Here is an 11,011-nt window from a genome sequence, read left to right as displayed (position 1 = left end):
GAGAGAGAGAGAGAGAGAGAGAGAGAGAGTGAGAGTTGGGGGAAGGGGGTGAGCCTCAGGTGTTGTTCCTCAGGACAATAGCACTTTATTTTTTGAGACAGGCTTGCTGTGGGACTTAGGGCTCACCAATTAGACTTGGATGGGTGGCCAGAAAGCCTCTAGATCCTTGTCTCCACCTCTCCAGCACTGGGAGTATGAGCTTGGGCTCTCCTGAGCTTCCGTGGGCTCTAGAATCTAATTTGAGTCCTCATGCTTATACATCCTGCGAGAAGCTATCTTCTCAGGCCTCCCAGTGCTTTCTGGTTGTGCTTTCGCCTTCCCAGGCCTGCATAGGTCACTGCACCAGTCCAAAACTGAGGTGCTCTCAAATCTCCAAAGTCCACATTCCCATCTGACTGCAACATCCTAAGGCTCCCTCAATCTCAACTCTGTCCTTCAATGGTATTGAAACGTTGGTTGGTCCTTGATCATTTTGGGCTGAATGATAATGTCCCCTATATGTTCATTTATTTGAATGCTTAGCCACCCAAGGGTAGAACGGTTTGGGAAGGATTAAGAGTTGTGGCCTTTTTGGAGGTTTCATAAGCCAGTCCCAGGACCTCTGACTGCTGCCTGTGGATTAGAATGTAAAACTCTGAGCTACTGCTCCAGCTCCATGCCTGTCGGCTTCCCGCCATGATCATGGACTAACTCTCTAAAACTGTAAGCAAGGTCTCAATTAACTGCTTTCTTTCATAAGAGTTGCTTCGGTCATAGTAATCTCCTCACAGTACTAGAACAGTAACTAAGACAGTCACAGAGCCCTCCTGCCTAGACCTTCATTCCTCCTCAGCCTGACTCTCAAGATGATTGATCACTAAGCTGTACTGTACTGTAACTGTGCTAGTAATACAGATGCAAGCTGCCTGGCCTCCACAGGCCTAAAGCTGAATCACAGCCAAGAAAAGAACAGTGTTCCTCCGTCTCCGGTGGATTCCCACTGCTGCTCTTCTGCTGATCTCTTTTCCTTGGCTCCTCCTCTTTTCCAGGTCTGTCTGCTCTCCTAACCTGCTTTCCCAGCACCGCAGGCTGTCTCTTCCTCTTTTTCTGTACCTCACCTCACAGAAGAAAGGGAGAGGAGGTGGAGGGGCTCAAAACCCACTCATTTTTCAGCCTTTCCTTTGCTGGTTCCTTTACCAGGCAGAGTCCAGTCCAAACTTTACCTTGTCAAAGAGCCCTTCACTGACCCACTGCGGTAGCCATTCTGCCTCCAGCCTAGTTTGTAACCTTGTTTCATTCCCTTACAGGTCATCTCACAAATGCAGGGCACTGACGACAGTGACTGCTTAGTAATGTGACTTAAATGCACTAGTCCCTCGGAACACTGGTTCCATCTGACCGAGTTCTGGATTACTTGGGGGTCCAAGTAGCATATTCTTTGCACACAATTCAACCACACATTCCCAATTTCAATGCCATTACCGTCAGCTTCTCTATGCCTGTTCTTTTTAAATCTGTCCTGGTCTCATCCATGCTGCCTTCCTCAGTGCTGGCCCCTGCCTGTCACTTCCTCAAACCTAATTTGTCATTCTAGGGGTGTTTTGTTGTCACTGTCTATGTGCATGGGTGTTTGTCTGCACGTGTGACTGTGCATCTCTTGTATGTCTGGTGCCCATGGAAGCCAGAAGAAGGTATCGGAACCCTTGGAACTGGAGTTACAGATGGTTGTGAGCCACCATGTGTGTCCTGGGAATCAAACATGGGTCCTCTAGAAGAGTAGCCAGTGATTTTCACCGCTGAGCCATCTCTCTAGCCCTTGTTACTTTCTGAAACAGGGTTTTATACTCTTTAGCCAAGGCTGGCCTCTAACTCACGAAAATACTCCTGCCTACACCCCTCCACCCAATCACTAGGATCATAGTCATGAACCAGATTCTTTGCAGTATCTGGCATTCTTTCTCTGCTTTACCCTAAATTGTTTTCAGTAACTTCTATGCACAGACATGATTGGCACCTGCAACATAAATGCCAGCCTCGGGACAGCCATAGCCTCAGTCTCCTCCCCAGCTTCAGCATCCCCCCCCCAGCCCCCCCCACCCCCCTGCTGCCTTCCTGTCACCCAAGCTGCTCCTGCCCTGCACGGAAACCTTGGAGCCTGGCGCCCCTTGCTTTTCTACTCTCCCTTGCCTGGCTCCTGGCTCCTCCTGTAAGTGAACGCTCAGTTATCATTAAGTTCCTTAGCCTTTTTGCCACAAGCTCCCTTGCGTGTCACCCTTCAGAGCAGTCTTCAAACATTATGTCAGCACATCTAGTCATTTAAACTTCGAATTGTTAATATGTGAAAGAAGCCAGACACAGTGGGGTATGCCTTTAACTCAGGCAGAGGCAGGCGGATCTCTGTGAATTCAAGGCCAGCCTGGTCTACAAAGGGAGTCTGCGATAGCCAGGACTTATTATGCAGAGAAACGATGGGAAAGATATCAGAAACTAGTTAAGCAAAAACCTTCCTATTTTTAACAGAAATATAATGTCAAACAGGATGTTGGGAACCTCTGTTCTCAAGTGGTTAAGCATCATGTATAAAACGTAAGTTATACCACTTCTCAGGTACCACTCCCATGGCTATTAGAAGAGATACTCACATAGATAAGTCCTGAATAGTAGCGATCCTTCAGATTATGTAAGACAGAGGCTTCGTTCAAGCATGTCAGCTCTGCCATGTCCTCCACCTTGGAGAACTTTGGTGGGTTCATCTTCTGAATGTCATCTTTGTTGACCATTGCTTTCTTCCCGTTCTCTGCCAGCTCCACCATAACTTCATCACCCCTTTCTTCTTTAATACTAGCTGCCTCAAAACCATGGCGCTCTGATGGAATCCACACCAGCTTTTTAGCTGTCCAGTCAGCTTGAGTGGCAGGGTTGTAGATGACGGCCCTGTCCACAAAGAGATACCTCTCGGGATCCTCCAGTCCAGCTCTCTGGGCCATTGTAAACAGAAGGACCCAAAAGTAATTGCCTCTGGAAGAGAAGGGCAGAATTAGATGCTTGGGACATATAAAATAACTTACAAGTTTGACTTTCTAAGAAACTAAGTAAAACCTTCAGTAAGCATAAAATACTCAGTTAAAGAACCCAGTATCCCTCCCAACGGCCACAGTACCCCCCATTCTCCAAGGTACACTTCAGGGGTAACCACTAATCATGACTCTGGTTGTCTGGTGACCATACAAGATCTGCCCTCAGTTACCAAATGCAGAGGCAAGCAACAAAGTTTCTGGGTGACCTTTTCTCTCTCTTCTTTCTCCTTCACCACAAATTAAGCAGGAAGTTAGGAAGGGAAAGGCAAGAGAAAAAACAAAAAGCAAAAACAAAAGCAGAAAACCAAAGATATGTAATAAAAGTGGTACTGGAATTAGTGTGACCACAGGCCATAGCTACAAAAACTCAAGATGATTGCCAGAGGGCAAAGAACCAAGTCCAGGGTTCATGCAGCTCGATGGTAGAGTATTTCCCTGCATGCACAAGGCCCCAGTACAGAAGCAGGGGAGAGAGAGAGACACACACACACACATACAGTGAGAATATATTAATGAGTTAGAGCTAAATTATGCCTTCTAGTTCATCTTCAGATAAGACTCAAGTCAATTCCCCCAGACCTTCGCTATGTCCCTTTAATTTGTGACATGGGGGCCACAGAAGACATGTACAACTTGGCTTTTCAACCAAGCCTTTCAGGTATGTCATGACAACTCCTCAGGACTCCATCTGTATCCCACAACTGCTCCCACTCCTGCATCTCACCTTCCACTGCCCTCACCTCTCACCAAAGTGTCCATGTGTAGTGTACGTTTCCAGATTAAAACAGCTCCTTAGTCAGGAAGGTAAAAAAACTCATAATATTACATTCAGGAAGTCCCTGAAACTAAGCACACTCACTAGGCCACTCCCTGACTGACAGAGTAAGCAATAAAAGCTCCTAAAGAGAGTCTCTCTCAGATGCAGCAGAAACAAGCTGTAAAAAAGACCCTCACACAGCCAAGGGGCAAAGAGACTCTTGGGACAAGACCAGCTGCCTTGAAGAACCAGAAACCAGCTGAGCTGCCTGGAAGAGGTTAAGACCAACTGATGAACCTAGAAATGACACTCTCCAACCTATAGAGCTGCCTGCAGCCTCAGCAATATGTTCCAAGTCCCTAGCTTTCTCAGTTCTCACTCATGCAGTGGTGGCCTTTGGTGATACAACTGTCTTTGAGTCATTTCTGCTCCTGCAACCCCGTACCCATGTTCCTGAAAAGAACTCCAATAAAACTCATTGGTTCATCATGTTGAAATTTGGTGGTATCTATACTTTGTTCTGTCATGGGCTCCCTGTCTGGGGTGAGGAGATGTGTGTTGTGTCTCCTGAGGAAAAGTTTTGTAACGAACACCATGTCTTCCATTAACAGTGTGTATGGGCCCCAAAGCAAAATTTCCAGAAATGATCTAACTCGTACAGAAAAAAAAGAATCAGTAGTAAATTAATTACACCACACTGAAGGGTGTTTTCATCACTGTTATAACACACAGAGCTCAAGATATAATTGGTTTATTTATTGGTACATAGGAGAGAAGCAAAATCTCCATGTGTGTCATGGTTAAACACTTCTCCTATACTTGGGCAATTAACCTTTTGGATCAAAGGACATCATACGCCTTCCTGATGTGACTTGTCATTCTTTCCTGACAGCATCTTTCTAGAATCTAACATCATAGCCAACATTTCTTGCTATTACTCCAAAGTTTGAATTATTCTAAATTCTATAGGAACAGTTTCTAAGACTTCATCCAAATCAACCCAAGAATCCAAGTACCTACTTTTACTCTAATAAATCTACTTCTCCCCTTTCCCATGATTGCCAGAAATATTGGGAACTGTTTGTAAGCCAAAGGACCAATATAAGGCGTCCTTTGTAGGTTGCATAGAGAAATCAGAGTCATCCAAAGTGGTAAATAGGTCATTAACCTTGAATCTATAAATAAACCTCAAGGTCCAGGAACCCTCTAAAATGGTATATGGTATAAACCATGAAATACTTTTAGTGTGTGTGTGCGCCTTTGTGCATTATTCTAAGGAGTCAATCCATAGCTTTCTTCAGATTCTCAAAGGGCTATCTATACCCTGAAGGATTAACTGCTTACAGTGGTACACACGCTAACTCTTTCACCCCTCATAAGAGTTTATTTCAATCAAATAGCTATGATCCTTCAGAAATTATTTGTTACATGTTAATGAGTTATAATCCCCTATACTCCAGAGCAGTAGGTCTCAAACTGTAGCAGGCATTAGAGCACAGGGAAGGCTTACTGACACTCAGATTGCTGGATCACATCCCCAGAGTTTCTTATTCAGTAAGTCTCTTTTTTTCCCTCTTCTCTCTTTTCAAAAAAAAAAAAATTAGTTTATGTGTATGAGTATTTTGCCTGCATGGATGTATGTGTATCACATACAAACTTGGTGCCCATGGAAGACAGAAGAGGGTGTTAGATCCCATGGAACTGTAGTCATAGATGATTGTGAACCATGTAGGGGCTGGAAATTGAACTCTGGTCCTCTGCAAGAACAAGTTCTCTTAACTGCTAAATCACCTCTGTAAGCCCAGCCCAAGACTGTATTTCTATCAGAGTCTCAGCTGATGCTAATGCCACAGGTCCTAGTCCACTTTTCACAACCACTACTCCACAGTTCTGTCTACCAGGATTACGAGCAGGCACATTAGAATAGAAAAGGAAATTCAAAGCCAACATCCAAAATGCATTCATAGTTGATATAAAGAATGTGCTGATGTTTTTCACCTTTTTTTTTTTAAGATTTATTTATTTATATGAGTACACTGCAGCTGTCTTCAGACACATCAGAAGAGACCATCCGATCCCATTACAGATGGTTGTGAGTCACCGTGTGGTTGCTGGGAATTGAACTCAGGACCTCTGGAAGAGCAGCCATTGCCTTTAACCACTAACCCATCTTTCTAGCCCTGTGCTTTTAAAGAATATAGACTTGGATTAAAAAAAAGAAGAAGAAGAAGAAGATAAAATGGCCTCCCCTCCCTCTAAAAAGTGATTATTATTAATATGTCTTCAAATAGTTGCTAGTGTGTTCTCTCTCTCTCTCTCTCTCTCTCTCTCTCTCTCTGTGTGTGTGTGTGTGTGTGTGTTACATCTTAAACCTACATTTCTCCTAGGCAAATAAAAGAGTGGGCAATATAGAAAATATTTGTGGTCACATATACAACCAGAAGTATGTTACTGAATTATTAACAAGTCTTCCCTTTTAAACTACACAGTGGTAAGAAACATGGGGATCAGCTCAGGCTAATTTGAAGGCAAATAATAGGTCTATACATGCCACCATTTGGAAGTACAGAATCTATCAAAAGTGTAAAAAACCCACAATTATAACAAAATGAAGTTTTGTTTGTTTTTTCCCCTGAGACAGGGTTTCTCTGTGCAGCTCTGGCTATCCTGGAACTCACTCTGTAGACCAGGCTGGCCTCAAACTCAGAAATCTGCCTGCTTCTGCCTCCCAAGTGCTGGGATTAAAGGCGTGCCTGGCAACAAAATTTATCTTTTTTTTTTATTTGGTTAAAATGAAAATATGGCACTTTGGAAGATATCCTTGTAGTATCTGTAGGTTTGCACAAATTAATTTACCTTGGATGTGGAAACATGCTTAAATTTGGTAGGCAGCTATAAACTAGAGTGATTTAGCAAGTAGGTGAAGCACATTATGGTGTTTTGGACAGGAGGGTATTTTATCAAACAGGGGCATTTAAAATTTATTGGTACATGTTTACTATGCTGAAATGCTAATTAATATGGAAAAAACCTAGTCAATTGTGAAAATTTCATAATTACCACATGCTCCTAGTTTTGTGGGAGATAATATACACACACCTTTTTGGTTTTTGAGTCCCAGGCAGTTGCCTTAGAAGTCAGTATGTAGTTGAGTCTGGTTTTGAACTCCTAAAGTTTCTACTTCCACCTCCCAAATTCTAAGATAGCAGCTGTGTGCCCTTATGCTCAACTTCATCTATTTTTTAAATGGAGTCAATTCTTTGGGTCTAAAAGTTGAGCAGGAGATTACAAATTATTGGTATTTTTAACACATCCACACTTTTGCACTAAACCCTATGGGGACAGTTACCTGTTCCTCACTGCGTGGTGTTGGTCAGTTAGCCTGGTCCCTGGTACAGGGCAGAGAATCCAGACCTACCTTACATAAATGGCCCCCATCTTTATAATTCACTTCAACTTCCCACAACCAAAAGCCTTCCCTCCTGACCCAAATGCTACCCTTTCACACTTTCTTTTCAGGTCAATCTAGCAATTTAATCCTTCCTTCTCCTAACTCTCCTTGCTGCCCTCTGGCAGTCTCCTCGACCTACCTAGCAGTGCACCACAGGCTTACTTGGCAGGTAGGAGGTGCTCCTGGGGCTGTGCACCACAAGGCTTACTTAGCAGGTAGGAGGTGCTCCTGGCGCTGTTTAATTCAAAGAGTTCATGAGGTCAGTAAAGATGTTTTAGTTAGTTTAGCTCTTCCGCTTGTTCCCCAAATATATTGGATTTTTTCACTCCGCTGCACACTTGGTATTAGATCTGATTTTAAAATGGTATTTAACATGTACCACTTGCAAATATTTTGCCTTGCTGAAAGGGTAATACCACAATTTTTTAAAACAAATAATCTTGTTATACATCCCTAATTACATCCAGACACTGTTACATATATGATATATATATATGTATGTATATATATATATATCATATATCAAGGTCTTAATCCTCACAAGAGGGGTACAAGATAGCTTCCATTAATAACTCCATTCTACAAATGAAGAATCCAAAGAATTCTGAAATAGACAAGTAACTTGCCCAAGGTCACACAGCAGAGGTCACAAGTAGCAGAGGTGGTCCTCTTAAGCCCAGAGACCCGGCTACAACGATGAAAGTAGACTAGTAAGGGAAGAAATTTCCAAGGACAGGCAGTATATATACCATGTTATCAAATTTAAATATCCTGTCTATCAATTAACGAGTTAAAGATTATAGGTTTAGTCAATGGGCACATTAGTACAATCCGGCAAAGACTTTATACTTTGAAGGAAACTACCTACATTTAAGGAAAAAGCGGGAAGGGGGGGAGGAATGTAATGCACAGACATGCAGAGAGTCTGGAGGGGCTGGGGCCACCCGAAGTAACTAGTTATAATTAAATCATTAATCACTGTCTATATGAATTTGCCTCCTACAGAGTCAACCTTCCCATCCCTTACATAGATAGGCTGTAGACGACCACCCCTGGGACATCCACCCAGGTCATTTTTTAACCTCCAATGAAATGCCCTTTAGCAAAATTCTCTGCTGCCTCCCAACACCCAAGGTAGGTGGGGCAGAGGAAAACAATTCAATTTTATGATCAATGAATACAGAAAAGCAAAGGAAATAATGGCAAATTATCCACCCTAGAGGATGCTTCTAAAACAGATGAACTAAGTGAGAACTGCTCAATCTGTGTAATTGCTATCTACCACTGAGGTCACTGGCATTTACAGGACTGCACACATCTCTTCATTTATCAAAATTCTACTTAGCCAATCACTAAGGCAAAAAGCAAGATTGCTATGAAGCCCTGAACTAGCTCCCATAAAATACTTCTAAAACTTGGATCTCAAAGCAGGGATTTAATTTCTCATGTATGATAATAATGTACATCAAACGCTGAAGCGGAATCTTTCACCCTACAACGCGCCCTTCAAATTCTCCTCCATCTCACTCTCTATCCAGTCTCTTCATTGTCATGATTTCCCTAAGGAGCCCAAATACATAGCCCAGCACTCACAGGTCACATCCTTTTGCCGCAAAAGCTTGTGGTATATCACACAATTGCACCATATGCTTTCTGCAGATAAGGATGGGAAGAACGGAATTTAAGATGCAGAAGTAAAGAGAGACATAAAATGGCCACTTTTCCAGAACCGGAGACAGACAGGGCATACTTAAACATCAAATTCGTGGGGTTACAAGAATAACTAATAAAGGCGATTAATAAAGGAGATGGAACAATGAATAGATTATAAAGTTTTCCAGAGTCAGATACTATCAGGAATAATTAAACCTCACCCAAAGCATCCTTAGTTTCAATGTTTAAAATAAATAAATAAATAAAAATCTTAGCATAACTAAAGTATTATATTTAGTATTATTTTATTCAGCAAAAACAGCAGTCTTTGTTCCATCCGCAGTCTGGATCTACCCCGCCTGCTTTTCCCTTACCCCACCCCAACCTACCCCACCCCCTTCCATCCACCGCAGTGATCTTGAAGAGAGCTGCAGAGGCCCCAAGAAACAAGAGATAACGGTCGTAGGCAGAGACCCCGTTACCCAAACCTCACCAGCTCAGGTCAGACCCGCCGAGTGGCCACCTTCTAAGGCCCCAGTTCCCAGAGAGGCCTGACTGGGGGCCTCTCGGGTCCCTGGGCCGCATCCGCCCACCAAAGGCCCACAAAGCCCCGCCAACGCCAAGGACTCCACAGCTTCAACTTCCCTCCGACCCAAATCCACTTCGATTTTATAGGATCAGAGTATGACACCCCGACTACAGAAGGCCAGGGAGAGATTCTGCGGCGAGCCATTACCAGATCACTTACACAATAAAGCGATCTAGAGGCGAGAGCTGACCCTCCCCCCGACCGCTCCGCTACAACGCGCCCGGGCCACATTTCCCGCCTCGTTCTCCCCCAACGGCCCAGGCCTCGCCCGGCGTCCACTTCCCGGTCCACTACGATCCCCAGCGAGCGTGGCATGGGGTCTAGCTCCAGCCCTCCTTCCCGAGACCAGCAATGGAGCCTCTCACCCGTCGCATGCTCCCCAGACCGTGCAGTTTCAGGCCACTGGTCCCTAAACCTCACAGATCCAGGGTCCGCCTTCTGAGTCTTCGGAGAACCCCTCAGTCGCATCCGGGGAAATCTAACTTCACCTAACCTACGGTGTAACCCACCCAGGGTCCTCTCCTTCCCGCGCCTCCAGCACCAAGATCACATCCCAGGACTCAGCTCTCTCCTAAGGAGACAGACACGCCGGGCACCTCCGGCCTCTTACTAGGGCACTCACCTCCCAACCCCACGCTTCCAGGGATCCAATGCAACCAGGAGCTGGTCCTTACATCCCCATCCCCAGATCTCCATTCTCATCCCTTTCAAGGGTCGTCCTCACGTATAACCTGGCCCTGATCCCTGAAGGGGTCTTATTCTCGAGGACCCCATTTCCCACCCCTCCAGGGGTCTCCTCATCTCCATACACTGGGGTCCCGTCACCTCCACAAGCTCCGCTCTCCACTGCCCAGTCTCCCTTTCCCAGATCCCGCCTGGGCTCAGTCTCTGTGCTCCAGACTCGACCAGTTCCCCAGCCCCGGTTCCTTCCCTCCTATTCCCTTAACCTTCCCCACTCCCGGGGCGCCGCACTCGGACCCGGGCAACTGCACGTCTCACCTTCAGCCGAAGATGGTGGCGCCGGCACACGTCCCCAGCAGCGACCACAGATCCAGCGTCTCAGTTCCAAACCCACCGCTGCCTCCGCCGGGCTCCTTTAGCACTGCTGCTCGCGCCTGCCCCACCCACTCCCACCCTCATTGGGCCAGCTCCACGCCCATCACCGCCGCCCCCAGACCCACTGGTCGGTTTGCGCGCCCATCTCCCAGGAAAGACGTTAGCAACCCGAACGAAGCTACCTTCCCAAGTCCGGCTCCCTCCACCCACCTGGAATGATGCTCATTGGCTCCCGCTCCCGACCTAGCCTCACAGACTCCCAATCTCATAGGCCGACACTCACGTCTGTCAGAGACTCCGGGAGGTGCGGCCGGGGCAGTGGCGGGTGATTGGCTGGCTCGGGAGAGAGATGGACAGCTGAAAGTAGGAGCCAGGCGGTCCCGCGAGGCAGAGGGCGCCGACCTTGTTGGGCTGTGCGCGCTGCGCTCGTCAGGGCTGGGTGGACAGTA

The 11,011-nt window shown here is 45.7% G+C and overlaps 1 protein-coding gene across 1 annotated transcript in view; it reads right to left on the bottom strand.

Annotated features, from left to right (window-relative positions):
• The window catches only part of Myh10 (myosin heavy chain 10), a 126,830-nt gene extending 116,087 nt beyond the window's left edge, over positions 1-10,743 (bottom strand). Inside the window, exons 1-2 of the mRNA XM_031353324.1 lie at positions 10,506-10,743; positions 2,622-2,997 (exon numbers count right to left, since the gene is read on the bottom strand). Coding sequence (XP_031209184.1) covers positions 2,622-2,966 — 345 coding nt within the window. The 5' untranslated portion in view covers positions 2,967-2,997; positions 10,506-10,743. The remainder of the gene's footprint in view (positions 1-2,621; positions 2,998-10,505) is intronic.
• Between the last annotated feature and the right edge of the window lie 268 nt (positions 10,744-11,011).

This window comes from Mastomys coucha, unplaced genomic scaffold, assembly GCF_008632895.1.
Source record: "Mastomys coucha isolate ucsf_1 unplaced genomic scaffold, UCSF_Mcou_1 pScaffold5, whole genome shotgun sequence".
In the NCBI taxonomy this organism is placed as follows: Eukaryota; Metazoa; Chordata; class Mammalia; order Rodentia; family Muridae; genus Mastomys; species Mastomys coucha.
Note: the sequence above shows the minus strand (reverse complement) of the source record. Positions and strands in the feature narration are given on the sequence as shown.